This window comes from Planococcus citri, chromosome 1 (genome assembly GCF_950023065.1).
Source record: "Planococcus citri chromosome 1, ihPlaCitr1.1, whole genome shotgun sequence".
NCBI classification, from domain to species: domain Eukaryota; kingdom Metazoa; phylum Arthropoda; class Insecta; order Hemiptera; family Pseudococcidae; genus Planococcus; species Planococcus citri.
In genome coordinates, this window is record NC_088677.1 from 8,010,893 (window position 1) to 8,026,901 (window position 16,009).

The window sequence follows — 16,009 nt, forward strand, 5'->3', positions numbered from 1 at the left end:
ACCGGTTACATGACACAGTCACATTTTTCGATAACCCAAAAAATCTTGACTAATTACATATGAGTTACAACTTCTAAAATTTTTTTAACTCGCTCAAAAAAAAAATGATGTAAACTTTCGATTTTCTGTCGACATTTGTACCCATTTCGATGGGTCAGATGACACATTCTTCGAAACCCTTCAGTCAAACACCTATACAGCCTACACGAAAGGAACTAGGAAGCCGGAAGTCGCATTACACCACCACTCACAGTAGAAAATGATCATCGAGCAAGCATTTGACTATATAAAAACCCTTCGTACCAATACGAACTGACGTCTGACTCTGACACTGAATGACGTAAGCAGTCGAGGTTGTTATCGTTTTCGAAGCATCCACCTGACCTGATCCGCCTATCTATCTTCAACAGAGAATTTTCCAGGAATTATTAGCAAAAATTATCCAAGTTCCGCTCTTTTTCTCTTCACCGCCAGATTGAAGCAACTGGTCTCCAGCAACAGCGGTAAGGAAGGGGAAAACTAGCAAGGATAGGATGGTACTGCGCTAATCGACTTGTGTGCTCATAAAGTAAACACGTGTTTGCCTGGTCTCGATAAGTTTACATCACGTTCATTTTTTGTGAGACTTATTCTTTCATGTGTCTCGAAGGTTTAACGCGTCTTTATCTAGAATGTTGTTTAATTTCTTCTATGTAAGCTACGTCGTGTGATAACGATTAAAATTGTATGATTTGTATTTTCATATTTTTTATACATACATACTCGTATAATTTCATGGGTAAAACGAATCCAAGGTAAGATGCGTTTTGATTTGAATACTTAAGTATTACCTATTCATAAAATAATTGACCATTATTTGCATTGAAAGCCCCGCTGAAGAAAGGACGTTGATGAAAATGAAAAATGTTGATTTTGAGCAGAAACGATTCGATCTGATTCATAATTATGTACCAAGAGAGGTGCGAATGAACAGAAAATTTTGAAAATGCTGACTGAATTTTTTTAATGACAAAACGTTGCCAGATTGACTGCATGAAAAAATCGAAGAATTTTGAGCCTCGAAATTGAGTCGTGATTTGTGAAATTTTCGAAAAAGTGTAATGTAACATATTATCAGAATAGGTTAAAATTTGGTGAGAAAATCCAATAGGTAGATACCTATTATCATGAAAATGTTTTTTTGAAAAGTTTTGAAGATATTCGAGCTCAGAAATGGGTCCAGATTTTTGATTTTATGCTGAAATTATGAACGATTTTGGAACGAGATATTTGATGGGTGACGTCGTACCAAGGTCTGTAAAATCGGGTTCTGCAATTTCTGAAAAAAAAAAACGGCGTTGGTTGCTGTGGAAATGCCTGTTCTCCAGCGAGACTTTCAATTATCAGTTACTTACCTATACCAATTAATGATATTCAATACAATAAATTATTAGCTTGATTAGTCGGGTAGCCCGCTTAAGGATCTATTGCAATCCCCCCCCCCACCCGTCGAACCTCCGAGACAACTTTTTTCTTAAAGAGGGAGTCCTAAGGAACATTACTAGCCCTTGTACTTGAAAAAAAGTTGCCCTACTTACAAATGGCGGCGGGGGCCATTTTGATTGACAGATCACCTGTCAAAATTTCAAGTGCTAAAGTGCGTTTTTCGATTTTTGGTGAATTTTTGAAAATCAAATTTAGGCCAAAAATGAGGGGAAAAATCAAAATTTCACCAAATTGACCTAGAAAGCTGAAATTTGGGATATACCCTATTTGCGACACGCTGAATTGATTGAAAACTGTTTCAAACCGCTTTGAGCAGTTCTGGAGCTTCCAGCAGGCTTTTGGAACTTGAAATTCCCACAAAATTTCATCAAATGGAGTTAGATAGCCAAAATTTACTCATCAAACTGATTTCAATACGCTACGAAGTCAACTGCAGGAGAATTTCAAATCGTTTTGAAGCCTCCAGCGATTTTTTGAAAATTACTGGAGGCTCCAGCAGATTTTTGAAACTTGAAATTTCCCCAAAATTTCATCAAACGGAGATGGAAAGATTCATTCTGCAAACTAATTTCAATACGCTACGAAGTCGACTGCTGGTGGATTTCAAGTCGTTTTGGAGCCTCCAGCGACTTTTTGAAAGGTCGTAGGGCGTTTTTGGGAGAATTGAAATTTCCAAAAAGTAGCTAGAAGCTTCAGAACCATTTGTAACCATGTAGTTGACTTCATATCGTATTGTAATTAGTTTGCGAAGTTTCAGCTTGCTAACTCCATTTGGTAAAATGTTGCGAGTATTTCAAGTTTCAAAAATCTACTGGCTCCAGTAATTTTCAAAAAGTCGTTGGAGGCTCGAAAATGACTTGAACCCACTTGAAGTCGTCTTCAGAGGGTGTTAAAATTGGAGTCAGGACAACTTTTTTCTTAAAGAGGGAGTCCTAAGGAACATTTCTAGCCCTTGTACTTGAAAAAAAGTGGCGAAATCGCAGATTTTGCGTTCCAACATGGGACTTGCGCAAAATTTTTCAAACCGTACAAGAGTAGATCGAAAGATCAGGCAAAAATTTATCACCTGTCAAAATTTCAAGTGGTAAAGTACCTTTCTCGAGTTCTGGAGAATTTTTAAAAACGAATTTTACCAAATTGGCCAAGAAAGTTGAAATTTGGGATATACCCTATTTTCGACATGCCAAATCGATTGTAAACTGTTTCAAATCATTTTGAATAGTTCTGGAGCCTCCAGCAGATTATTTAAACTCGAAATTTCCACAAAATTTCATCAAAATGGATTTGGAAAGCTGAAATTTATTCTGCCAACCAATTTCAATGCGCTACGAAGTACTGCAGGTAAATTTCAAGTCGTTTTGGGGCCTCCAGCGACTTTTTGAAAGTTCCTGGAGCCTCCAGTAGATTTTTGAGATTTGAAATTCCCGCAACATTTTACCATTGGAGTTGACCAGCTGAAATTTACTTCGAAAACTAATTTCGATACGATATGAAGTCGACCACATGGTGGTATTAGGTTTACAAATAGGTCATTCCACTTTCCTGCCGACAGAGCTTCCGAAGGGATGACCAATGGCACAAATCGCAGCCCTCTAGCCCATTTTTAAAGGCAGCCAGGGGGTGTCAAAGATGTCAGTAAACTTGAAATAAGCTATCATCCATTTCAGCAGTGAATTACTCGATAACTGCGATACCTACCAAAATGGAACATTTTCCCATAGTTAGAGGTTTTGAGATGAGATGAGAGGTTTTGAAAGGCTTTTTGGTGATATCATAAAAATCAGTGTTGCCACTTTCTTTCGTACAAAAAATTAGCTTAAAAAGTTTCAAAACGTAGTTTTCATATCGTTCCAACTCTCAAAAAATCTAAAAAAAATATATTATGGAAAACTTATTATGCTAAACAACAAATTCAAAAATTGGAATGGTAACATGTTGCAAAGTTGATTTTAAAAAATTTTAAGTTTGCAAAAAAATGCGATTTTTTGATTTTAAACATGAAAAAAAGTTTTGATAGGTGAAGTTGACCCATTCGAACTCTATTTCAATGTATCTATTGAAAAAGTTCAAAAAAACGCCTTTCACTCGATGAAATGAACTCCTCACAAAAAAATCAAAATTCGAAAATTATTCAAAAAATGAACGAATTTTCATTTTTTTGTTGCGAGTGTAATTTTTATCAACTTTTTCATGAAATACGTCAGAAAGAGGTCAAAATAAGTCAACCGAATAAATTTAATCTTTTTTTTGATGTTTGGAAATGAAAATTGAATTTTTTCGATTTTGATTTTTTTTGTGATGAGTTCATTTTATTGAGTGAAAGGGGGTTTTCAACTTTTTCAACAGATACGTAAAAATAGCGGTCAAATGGGTCAGTTTCACTAATCAAAACATTTTTTCACGTTTTAAATCAAAAAATCGCATTTTTTCGCTAACTTTCAATTTTTTAAAATCGACTTTGCAACATGGTGCCGTCTCAATTTTTTAATTTGTAAAATCAGAATTTCGGTACTTTTGACCAGGGTGCGCCAAAAATAGCATGCGACTGCTCGAGGGTTAAAACCTCTAACCATGGGAAAATGTTCCATTTTGGTAGGTATCGCGGTTATCGAGTAATCCACTGCTGAATTAGATGATATTTTAGGTTCACTGAAAAGTTTGACACCCCCTGGCTGCCTTTGGAAATGGGCTAGAGGGCTGCGATTTGCGCCATTGTTCATCCCTTCAAAACCTCTTTTCACAGGAAAAATTTCAAAAAAATCGTCGAACCCTCCTACCTCTTCTTGGTCCAATTAACGTGGAGTGACCCAAATGGTTTTGATGCTTCCAGCTACTTTTTGGAAATTTCAATTCTTCAAAAAACGCCCTACGACCTTTCAAATAGTCGCTGGAGGTTCCAAAACGACTTGAAGTCCACCAGCAGTCGACTTCGTAGCGTATTGAAATTACTTTGCAGAATGAATTTCGACTTTCTATCTCTATTTGATGAAATTTTGGGAAAATTTCAAGTTTCAAAAATCTACTGGAGGCTTCAGTAATTTTCAAAAAATCGCTGGGGGCTCTAAAACGACTTGATATCCGCCTGCAGTTGACTTCGTGGCGTATTGAAATTGGTTTGCAGAGTAAATTATGGCTATCCATTTCCATTTGATGACATTTTGTGGGAATTGCAAGTTTCAAAAATCTGCTGGAGGCTCCAGAACTGCTCAAAATGGTTTGAAATAGTTTCCTGTCGATTTGGCATGTCGAAAATAGGCTACATCCCAAATTTCAGCTTTCTTGGTCAATTTAGTAAAATTTTGATTTTTTCGCCTCATTTTTGGCCTAAATTTGATTTTCAAAAATTCACCAAAAATCGAAAAACGCACTTTTTCACTTGAAATTTTGACAGGTGATGAATTTTTGTCTGATCTTTCGATCTACCCCAAGTACGGTTTGAAAAATTTCGTGCAAGTCCTATGTTGGAACGCAAAATCTGCGATTTATTTGGTAAAATGTTGTGGGAATTTGAAATTTCAAAAAAATCTACTGGAGGCTCCAGTAATTTTCAAAAAGTCGCTGGAGGCTCCAAAATGATTTGAACCCACTTGAAGTCGTCTTCAGAGGATGTTAAAATTGGACTGTAGAGTAAATTTCAGCTTTCCATCGCCATTTAGTCTCAAAAGTCTACTGGAAGCTCCAGTAATTTTCAAAAAGTAGCTGGAGGCTCCAAAACGACATAAAATCTACCTGCAGTCGACTTCGTAGAGTATTGAAATTAGTTCGCAGAATGAATTTCGGTTTTCCATCTCCATTTTGCAGAAATTTTGGAAAATTTCGAGTTTCAAAAATCTGCTGGAGGCTCCAGTAATTATCAAAAAGTCGCTTGAGGCTCCAAAACGACTTGAAAGCCACCTACAGGCGACTTCGTAGCGTATTGAAATTAGTTTGTAGAATGTATTTCGGCTTTCCAACTACATTTGATTGAATGCTGGAGGCTCCAGAACTGCTCAAAACGGTTTGAAACAGTTTCCTGTCGATTTGGCATGTCGAAAATAGGCTACATCCCAAATTTCAGCTTTCTTGGTCAATTTAGTAAAATTTTGATTTTTTCGCCTCCTTTTTGGCCGAAATTTGATTTTCAAAAATTCGCCAAAAATCGAAAAACGCACTTTAGCACTTGAAATTTTGACAAGTGATGAATTTTTGCCTGATCGTTCGATCTACGTTTGTACGGTTTGAAAAATTTTTTGCAAGTCCTGTGCTGGAACATAAAATCTGCGATTTCGGGTAACCTGGGAATCAAAATGGCTGCCATTTTGTAATTAAGGCCACTTTTTTTTTATTTACGAGGGCTAGAAATGTTCCTTAGTTCTCCACCTTTAAGAAAAAAGTTGTCCCGGAGGATCGACGGGGGGGGGGTTCAATAGATCCTTAAGCTGGCTCCCCGACTAAATGCGAATCAATCTACGTCTTACTAATTACGAATTTTCATCTAACTTATCTTGCTAGATGACAACGATCACGGAAATCACATGCGAAAAATGCCTACGTCCATTGATACCTTCAGGTCCAGCGAGTCAGCCGCAAGGAATCTCAACGTATGGTTTTTTTATCAGCAAATGCAAGCATTTCTACCGTAAAAGCTGCATCAGTGAACTGTACAATACCCCGACGTCGGCCAATTCGAAAGAACCGCATAGCTTCATCTGTCAAAGTCAGAATTGTGCCACTCTGGTAAAATATAATGAAATTTTTACCATAGCTCCTTCATTACAAACCAGAACAATTCATTCTGCAGGCTCAACAATGCCTGATGAGAATTTAAAACCAACTACGGAAATCGTATGCGAAAAATGTCTACACCCACTGATATCTCCAGGTCCAGCGAATCAGACACCACAAATCACATCGTACGTGTTTTCTATTACAAATTGTAAGCATTTCTACCATCAGAGCTGCATCAGAGACCTGTATAATACCCCGATGACGTCGCCCAATTCGGAAGAACCGTTCATCTTCATATGTCAAAATCAGAAGTGTGCCGCTCCGGTAAAGCATGATCAGATTTTCACCATAGTTCCTACCTTACAAAGTAGAAAAATTGATTCTGTGACGAACGATGAGTCATCTGAACCACAAGCACCAAGTTACGCCAATGCTGCGACTCGAACCTCAAAACGTACTGCCGAACAACCAATGAAAACCATAACACAACACCTGTCTATAACGTTAACTGCAGTCAACCAGACGCCCAAAACTACCAGCAGCCAAATACCAAAACCAAAATTAACGACAAACCAGAATACGAGTAATAAGGCACCTTCTCAAACAACTACGTGTACACAACCGTTTGAAATTTCGATAATTCCAGCTAAAAGAAAATCAGATGCAAAACTACGAAAATCGAAGCGTAAAAATCGCTCTTCTATTGCTCGTTTTAATTCTCCTGGACCTATAGAGCAAACCAAACAGCGTCACATACGATTCCAAAAACGATTTAAAATGGATCCCGAGATACTCGAACCGTTCTACCCTCTGAATACTTATCCCTTTAAGTATACTGCGGCTGGAATTCAGTCCTGGGATGGAGTTGCAAAAATCGCCATCCTTGCGAAGGACGTACTCATGATCGGAGATGGCCTTATATACGGTATGGTACAGTTGATCTCGACAGCGATACCTTTCGAATTCGATTTGCATCCAGCATTATACAAAAGAGATTTGGACATTTTAGATTTAGTTGTCACATTGGACTTTTTATTTCCAAAACTGCCTCCTAGAATCATGCTTTCCATCGGAAATTGGGATGTCTACGATTCCATTCGAAGTCAAGCATTTCATGATAATTTCCAAAAACTCCTTCAAAGTTTTGAATCTCGTCGAGTCGAGGAATTATATTTGATCCCTCCAATAAGGTACACTACTCGAGATTCGTTAGTTGCATTTGCGTATGTTGTTTCTCTGTTCCAAGCTGATAGTGGAAATACTTTCGGCGGTAAAACTATGGTCTTGGATCCGCCTCCTTCATTCAAATATCCCATTGTGGACAAAGATGGACCGATGTTCGAACTAGAACTATTTGAACCCTTCGTACGATACATACGTGAGAGATTTATTCCTCCAGCTCGTGAAAATGAGACAAACGATGAAGTAAAATGTACTTACGAGGATGATAAGTTGAGTGTATCTTAGTGTTAAGCATGATTAGTAGAAGTGTCGATTTTATGTAGGTACACTGGTACAGGTACCTTATATTTTGTTTAATGTTGTTACATCTTATTTTATGTATTTTTACTTTATACGTACCTACAAAAATTATTAGAGTGAGCTATTTGTTATTAAAAAAAATCCAAAAAATTCTTCTTTTTAAAAAAATTGCAAAAATGTTGTCGATTTTTATAAAAAAATTTCAAGTCTAGGTATTTTTTTTTTTTTTTTTTTAGAAATTGTCCAATAAAAGCCCTTTTGTTTGTTAAAGTTGTCAAATCTCGATTTGTTTTACTACTTATATTGGTATTTTTACCAGAAATAGGTAACAAAAGTTTTCACATTGTTGCCAAAAATAAAAACGTTTATCAAGTATAAGTACCTTTCTAATTACGTAATATTGGGTATATGTTTTTTGTGATTTTTTTCTACAATAAAATGTTTTGCTTACGTGTCGTTACTCTTATGGTAGCTTTTTCATTACTTTTTAGAGTTCGTTTGGTTACTAAAGTAACTTGGTTTTTTTTTTAAAATCGTCCCCGAGCTTTGAAATCTAAAATTTTTAATTTTGCAACAAATCGAAATTGAAAATGGCCAAAAAAAAGGCTAGAAAATGTAGAAAAAGTTATGATATTCATTTTTTTTTGAAACAGAACTAATTGAATTTGAAAGTTTTGCGTATTTTCTAATTTTGAAACAAATTTTAACAATTTTATTTAATTATGAAAAAACTTCATTTTTCATTTTTTTCAAACAATCGAACTCGAAGTTTTGCGCGTGTTTCTACGAGTAATTAAAACGATTTATTCTGATTGAAAATGTACCTACGTTTACGTTTTAAAAAAAATATGAAATGAGTGCCATATCTGACTAAGTACTTGATAAAAACAAATTTTGATCATTGTTATTTATTATTGTCATTCAACATTCACGACAGCGACATGGATAATGAAAAAAATATCAAATTTAAAGATCACCAAGACCCAGACAATTCAGAAAAGTTGGCAAATGTACGATTTTTTTTTTTTTAAATACCTTAAGTCAATTATTGAACTTGAAATAGGTGTGTGAAGGTTGCTATTTATAAAAAATTATTTTCTTACCTATTCTTATTACTTATGTTGATTTTTTTATCAAAATCAAATTTAAGTATTTTCAAAATTGCTAAATTTTCTTTTCGATTATTATACCTATTCAATATGTGACAACATTTTCAACAAATGAGTTAGTTACGAAACACCAAGTTTAATACCTACCAAGTAATACTTTTACGTTATTTGACAGGCGGGGAAAATCAGAGAAATATCGAACCTGCAAATCAAAAACCAGGAAATTTAAAAAAAATTAAAACTCAGTCTTCAAACTATGAGTTAGGTAGATAATTATTATAACACTACATAGGTACTTACTAGGTTATTTTTTTCATTTTATTAAAAATTATGGCTGAAATTTAAAAAATTTGAACATGTTCAACTATACAGTCAGGCATATGACAATAGGAGTAATTGCACCCCCCTGCCGATCCTCCGGGACAACTTTTTTCTTAAAGCGGAAATCCTAAGGAACATTTTAAAGCAAACTTGCCCAAAAAACGTTGGCATTACAAAATGGCGGCCATTTTGATTGATAGGTCAGCCGAAATCGCAGATTTTACGTTCCAGCATAGGACTTGCACGAAATTTTTCAAATCTTACAAACGTAGATCGAAAGATCATGCAAAAATTAATCACCTGTCAAAATTTCAAGTGCTAAAGTGCGTTTTTCGATTTTTGGTGAATTTTTGAAAATCGAATTTAATAGGCCAAAAATGAGGGAAAAAATCAAAATTTTAGCAAATTGACATAGAAATCTGAAATTTGGGATACGCCCTATTTTCGACATGCCAAATCGATTGGAAACAGTTTCAAACTGTTTTGCGCAGTTCTGGAGCCTCCAGCAGATTTTTGAAACTCGAAATTCCCACAAAATTTCATCAAATGGAGTTGGATAGCCGAAATTTACGCTGCAAACTAATTTCAATACGCTACGAAGTCAACTGCAGGGAATTTCAAGTTGTTTTGGAGCATCCAGCGATTTTTTGATGATTCCTGGAGCCTCCATCAGATTTTTGAAACTTCAAATTTTCACAAAATTACATAAAATGGCGATGGAAAGCTGAAGATCGAAAGATTAAGCTAAAATTTATCACCTGTGAAAATTTCAAGTGCTAAAGTGCGTTTTTCGATTTTTGGTGAATTTTTGAAAATCGAATTTGGGCTAAAAATGAGACAAAAGATCAAAATTTTACCAAATTGATCAAGAAAGCTGAAATTTGGGATTATACCCTATTTTCGACATGCCAAATCGATTGGAAACGGTTCAACCCATTTTGAGCAGTTCTGGGGCCTCCAGCAGATTTTTGAAACTCGAAATTCCCACAAAATTCCATCAAATTGGAGTTGTAAAGCTAAACTTATTTATTCTAAAAATTAATTCCAATACGTTACAAAGTACTGCAGGTGAATTTCAAGTCGATTTGGAGCCTCCAGCGACTTTTTGAAAATTCCTGAAGCCCCCAGCAGATTTTTGAAACTTTAAATTTTTACAAAATTTCATCAAATGGAGATGGAAAGCTGAAATTTACTCTACATTCCAATTTTAACACCCTCTGAAGACGACTTCAGGTGGGTTCAAGTCATTTTAGAGCCTCCAGCAATTTTTTTGAAAATTACTGGAGCCTCCAGCAAATTTTCGAAACTTTAAATTTTCCCAAAATTTCATCAAATGGAGATGGAAAGCTAAAATTTACTCTACACTCCAATTTTAACACTCTCTGAAGACGACTTCGGATAGGTTCAAATCATTTTGGAGCCTCCGGCGCCTTTTTGAAAATTACTGGAGCGTCCAGTAGATTTTGGAAATTTGAAATTCCCGCAACATTTTACCAAATGGAGTTGGCAAGCTGAAATTTACTTCGGAAACTAATTTCAATACGATATAAAGTTATCAACATGGTGGTTTCGAATGGTTTTAAATAATTTTGAAGCTTCCAGCTACTTTTTGGAAATTTCAATTTTCCAAAAAACACCACATGACCTCACAAAAAGTCGCTGGAGGCTCCAAAACGACTCGAAATCCACCAGCAGACGACCTCGTAGCGTATTGAAATTAGTTTGCAGAATGAATTTTGACTTTCCATCTCCGTTTGATAAAATTTTTAGGAAATTTAAAGCTTCAAAAATCTCCTGGAGGCTCCAGTAATTTTCAAAAAATCGCTGGATGCTTCAAAACAACTTGAAATTTCCCTGCAGTTGACTTCGTAGCGTATTGAAATTAGTTTGCAGAGTAAATTTCGGCTATCTAACTCCATTTGATGAAATTTTGTGGGAATTTCAAGTTCCAAAAATCAGCTGGAGGTTCCAGAACTGCTCAAAACGGCTTGAAACAGTTTCCAATCGATTTGGCATGTCGAAAATAGGGTGTATCCCAAATTTCAGCTTTCTTGGTCAATTTTTGTAAAATTTTGATCTTTTGTCTCATTTTTAGCCCAAATTCGATTTTCAAAAATTCACCAAAAATCGAAAAACGCACTTTAGCACTTGAAATTTTGACAGGTGATAAATTTTGGCTTAATGTTTCGATCTTCAGCTTTCCATCGCCATTTTATGAAATTTTGTGAAAATTTGAAGTTTCAAAAATCTGATGGAGGCTCCAGGAATTATCAAAAAATCGCTGGATGCTCCAAAACAACTTGAAATTCCCCCGCAGTTGACTTCGTAGCGTATTGAAATTAGTTTGCAGGGTAAATTTCGGCTATCCAACTCCATTTGATGAAATTTTGTGGGAATTTCAAGTTTCAAAAATCCGCTGGAGGCTCCAGAACTGCGCAAAACGGTTTGAAACAGTTTCCAATCGATTTGGCATGTCGAAAATAGGGTGTATCCCAAATTTCAGCTTTCTTGGTCAATTTGGTAAAATTTTGATTTTTCCCCTCATTTTTGGCCTAAATTTGATTTTCAAAAATTCGCCAAAAATCGAAAAACGCACTTTATCACTTGAAATTTTGACAGGTGATAAATTTTTGCTTGTTCTTTCGATCTACTTTTGCACGGTTTGAAAAATTTCGTGCAAGTCCTATGTTGGAACGCAAAAACTGCGATTTCGGCTGACTTATCAATCAAAATGGCCGCCATTTTGTAAGTAGGGCCACTTTTTTTTTTAGTACAAGGGCTAGAAATGTTCCTTAGGACTCCCCCTTTAAGAAAAAAGTTGCCTCGGAGGATCGACGGGGGGGGGGGGTGCAATTTATCCTTAAGTGGGCTTCTCAACTACATGAAATCTTTTTTAAAAGTCTCAAAAATCATAATCTCACTTCGGCTTTAAACATTTTGTTAAAACTGTCAAAAAGTTTTCAAATGAAAATGTTTTATTTTCTGTCGAAACTTTTACTCATTGTGATCGGTTACCATTTTTATTCAAAAAAAAAAAAAAAAAAAAAAAAAAAAGGTAGGTAATTCTAGGTATAATAAAAAAGTATAATAGAGAGAACATTTTGGAGTTGAGAAAAAAAACTTCGTAAATTTAAAAAAAAAAAAAAGTCAATATTGTCAAAAAACGGAACAAAAATATACGTATGTACTTTACTTATGCAAAACTGTCTACATATAATTTCATATTTCAGACATAAATACATCGAGTCAGAATGCAATAGGAATCGAAAAACAAACAGAAATAGATCGCAAACATAATATCGCTCATGATAGAACAATTTCAATGAATCACCAAAGTATAAAAATCAAGATGGATACTTCGGTCAAAAACTTGGTAATACATAATTTGTAGGTACTAAAACGAATGAAAAAAATATATAAAAATACAAAACAAAATTATAGGTACAATTAAGTTGAAGTAAAAACTATAAACATGTAAAACGAAAAACGAAAATAATAAAATGAAATGCAAGCTGTTACGCGATCGAAACAAATCCAAGTAGGTCGTGAAACTTTGATTAAAATCACGCTGGAATATTCGAAATCGATATAATCTTGTGTTGAAATACTTATAATCCTTCGCCCTTCGCCTTCACTTCAGCTTGCAAAACAGCTGCATAGGTGCATAAACAATTTTTTCCCTGGAAAAATACAACATACAAAACACATTAGAATATTTCAAAGCGCACTTAATATACCAAATACCAAAGTAAGCTAAATTAATGAGACAAATAGGCGAGTAAAAAGTGAAAAAGAAAGACGAAAAATATTCTCCGAACTCGAGTAAACTGGTGGTATCTGTATTTATCAAAATAAAATCTCACTCTCGACCTCTCACCTGTTTTAAATTTCTCAATGGCTGCGCTTTTGATTAATGCATACCCTCACATCATCGTTTTAAACAGTAAGTATTTTAATAGCTAGCCTATATTTTGATCAAAAAGTAGAGTGAAATGAGGAAAATCACATGTACTCGTACTTTCAAAAAAAAAATGTGTATTTTGAAATTTCAATAATTGATAAGTACCGCCATTGAGTAAAAATGTTGAGTGAATTAATTTGTCCATTTGTACCTTTCTGCTTCACCCACCAAGGCTGATGTCAGCTTGGAATGGATCAGGGAACCTTATAGCTTCTCCTTCATCTTCGGTTGGTAACGTCATTCATTGCCACAGGAATGAAACGATCACGAATGGCTTCCACTAATGGCGCGTATTGGTTCAGTGCATACATCGGACCTTTATCATCTATTCTTGGGCGCTGATCATTGATAGTATTGGATACCATCTCTGATAACAATTTATACTGGCCACCAAAGGTCTTGCCCCAGGTCAAGTTCAAATAGCCGTCGATCATACTTCTGTTCACCCGGCTATACAAATCAGTTTCCAAATAAGTAATAAGAGGCAGAGGGTACAAAACTCTGACCTGAAATTTGCTGAATATCTCTAACAAATCCAGAAGACGGCTTAAAAATTCCAAGGCTGGCATATTTTGGGTCGCGTCCCAAGTACCAATGGACAAAATGATCTTCGCAGGCAGCGTTGTAAAACGATTCAGAGTCGCAATCAGTTCGACGATACCGAGGTCTCGTCTGTACAAAGATTCGGAAAGCTGATCTTTGATCAATGGTTTGTCTTTAAGGACATAATTTGCGATACCGAACGCGTGACCATCGCCGAGTATCAATGCGTCATATGCAAAAATACCCACTGTACGTACGTTGTCAATATCTCGAATATCAGCGGCAGTGTAACCCAATGGAAAAGAATTCAACGGAAAGAAAGGTTTTAACGACGGTGGTGTCACACCAAAGCGCTGCCAGTATCTTTCGTAGTCATCGGTGCTCGATTCGGTCAATCCTTTACGTCGTTTTGCAGCAGACGAGCCATCTTCCTGCGCAATAACGTTAATCTTTTGAGCTTTCATTTTTCTGCGATTTACACTAGTTGATTTGGACGAATTAGCCACATTGGACGTGTCTTTCTTCTTTCCTCGAACGATCTCCGGATTTTGTTCAAGCTCAAGCACATTGTTTGAACCTGAAAATGGAGCATTTAGCGCTGGCGGCGTTTGTCCTGGAGGTGACAGCTCATTTGACCGAAGAAGTGGTACACTCTGGTTAAACATGGGATTCTTATTCTTACAGTCCTTCGTGTGAGTGATGAAAAATTCGAGCAATGCGTCGTGACGCTTTTTAGTCTCTAACTCGGCTGCTTTGGCTTCACTGGCGCGTTTATCTGCTTCCATCACTAGTTCTGCGTTGCGATTAGAATTAGCTTCGAGTTGAGCTATCTTCTCCTTAGCTGCGTCGTAACGTTTCTTAGCATCTAGCTCAGCTGCTTTAGCTTCACTAGCGCGTTTATCTGCTTCCATCACTAGTTCTGCGTTGCGATTAGAATTAGCTTCGACTTGAGCTATCTTGTCCTCAGCTACCTTCAGACGGGTTGTTAATACTTCGACAAGATTACACGTAGCTTCATTGAGACGTGTTGTTACTTCTTCAACGGGGTTACACGTCTTTTCCTCTGACTTGACTATAATGCGATCTTGAAGAATGGCTTCGACTACATCTACTTGATTACAGTTTATAACTTTACCACATTTCGGGTGTCGACAAGTTACCGGATCTGAAGGATGTGCATAAACGAAGCAGCTCATATGCATTAAGTGACGGCATCGGGTGATCGCGACGTTTTCTTGGAATGTATCATTTTGCTCACAGACAGGACTCGTGGTTGTCACTGATCGCAAGCAAAACATGCACAGCATCTCTGTCATTGTGGACATCTGTGAAGAAGAAAATATCACAATTTATAATTATACTCACTCGTAATAATGGATACTGACTTTCGTAGGTATTGTAACACCGATGACCAACTAAAGGGTGATCGAATAAAAAATTCATTGTTTACCTTGTACATATATGATTCAATAACGATGAAATGGAATTTGGAAAACGAAAAATGAAGATCCTTAATTCCTTATTACATCACAACAGTACAGTCAAATAACTAGTTAACTACACAAAAGAAAGTCGCATTACACACGCACCACGCAAAGTAGAAAACGATCGTCATTCGTCAGGCAAGCAAATAACCTTTCCTACCAATACCAAAATGCCAACTGAATTAAGTAAGGAACTAAATACCAGGTATGGAAATACGCCATCTTTGGATATAGATTTCGTAGTTTTGACGGTGATGTGATTTTTTCATTTCAGTCATATAAAGAAATGAAATCAAAAAAATGGTGGGAAAATGTTTATTTTGTGTATTAAAATGAATATGAAGTAAAAAAATAATGTAAATTGGCGGTATTATTAATAAATTGAGTCCTTAAAATTTTTTTTCTATATCCAAAGATGGCGTATTTCCATACCTGGTATTTAGTTCCTTAGAATTAAGCAGTCGAGGTTTTGTTATCGTATCGTATTCGAAGCATCCGCTTGATCCGCCTGGCGCCTATCTTCAAAAGAGAATTTTCCAGGAATTGTTAGCAGATATGTCCCTACAGGGTGCCCAGAAATATCGAGTACCCCTAAAAAAGTTTTCTACTAAAATACTTCCGTTGGTCACAGTGAATGATAATAATGATAGCTCATGATTGGTTGTTGGACTGGAGAGATAACATTCCTACAAGGGCGTATTCAGGGGGGTGATTTGGGGTACAATCACCCCCCCCCCGGCCAGTGCCGATTTACTCATTAGTTTAGTTCCAATAGTTCCGGAACTAGGGCCCACGATGATTTAGGGGCCCACGAAGCTGACGAGCTTTTTTTTTGCTCTCTCTCTAAAAAAAATGAAAAAAGTAGGAAAAAGACGCGAAGCGTATTTTTATTTCAGCACCACCTTTGTAATTACGAA

The 16,009-nt window shown here is 36.1% G+C and overlaps 2 protein-coding genes across 2 annotated transcripts; one reads left to right on the plus strand and one right to left on the minus strand.

Annotated features, from left to right (window-relative positions):
- The first annotated feature begins 619 nt into the window (after positions 1-619).
- LOC135846596 (uncharacterized) lies at positions 620-7,921 on the plus strand. The gene is made up of 2 exons (XM_065365787.1): positions 620-794; positions 5,977-7,921. The coding sequence occupies exon 2, from the start codon at positions 5,977-5,979 to the stop codon at positions 7,657-7,659; it is 1,683 nt and encodes a 560-aa protein (XP_065221859.1). The 5' UTR covers positions 620-794; the 3' UTR covers positions 7,660-7,921.
- A 4,371-nt stretch (positions 7,922-12,292) lies between these two features.
- Positions 12,293-15,237, minus strand: LOC135841940 (uncharacterized). The gene is made up of 3 exons (XM_065359173.1): positions 15,059-15,237; positions 13,217-14,933; positions 12,293-12,784 (listed from the first exon to the last, which is right to left on the minus strand). Exons 1-2 carry the CDS (start codon positions 15,065-15,067, stop codon positions 13,284-13,286), a joined length of 1,659 nt encoding a protein of 552 aa, XP_065215245.1. The 5' UTR covers positions 15,068-15,237; the 3' UTR covers positions 12,293-12,784; positions 13,217-13,283.
- Positions 15,238-16,009: the final 772 nt, after the last annotated feature.

What these genes read in the sequence shown, in the direction of transcription:
- LOC135846596 (XM_065365787.1), top strand. Translation starts at nt 5,977, where the DNA reads ATGACAACGATCACGGAAATCACATGCGAAAAATGCCTACGTCCATTG.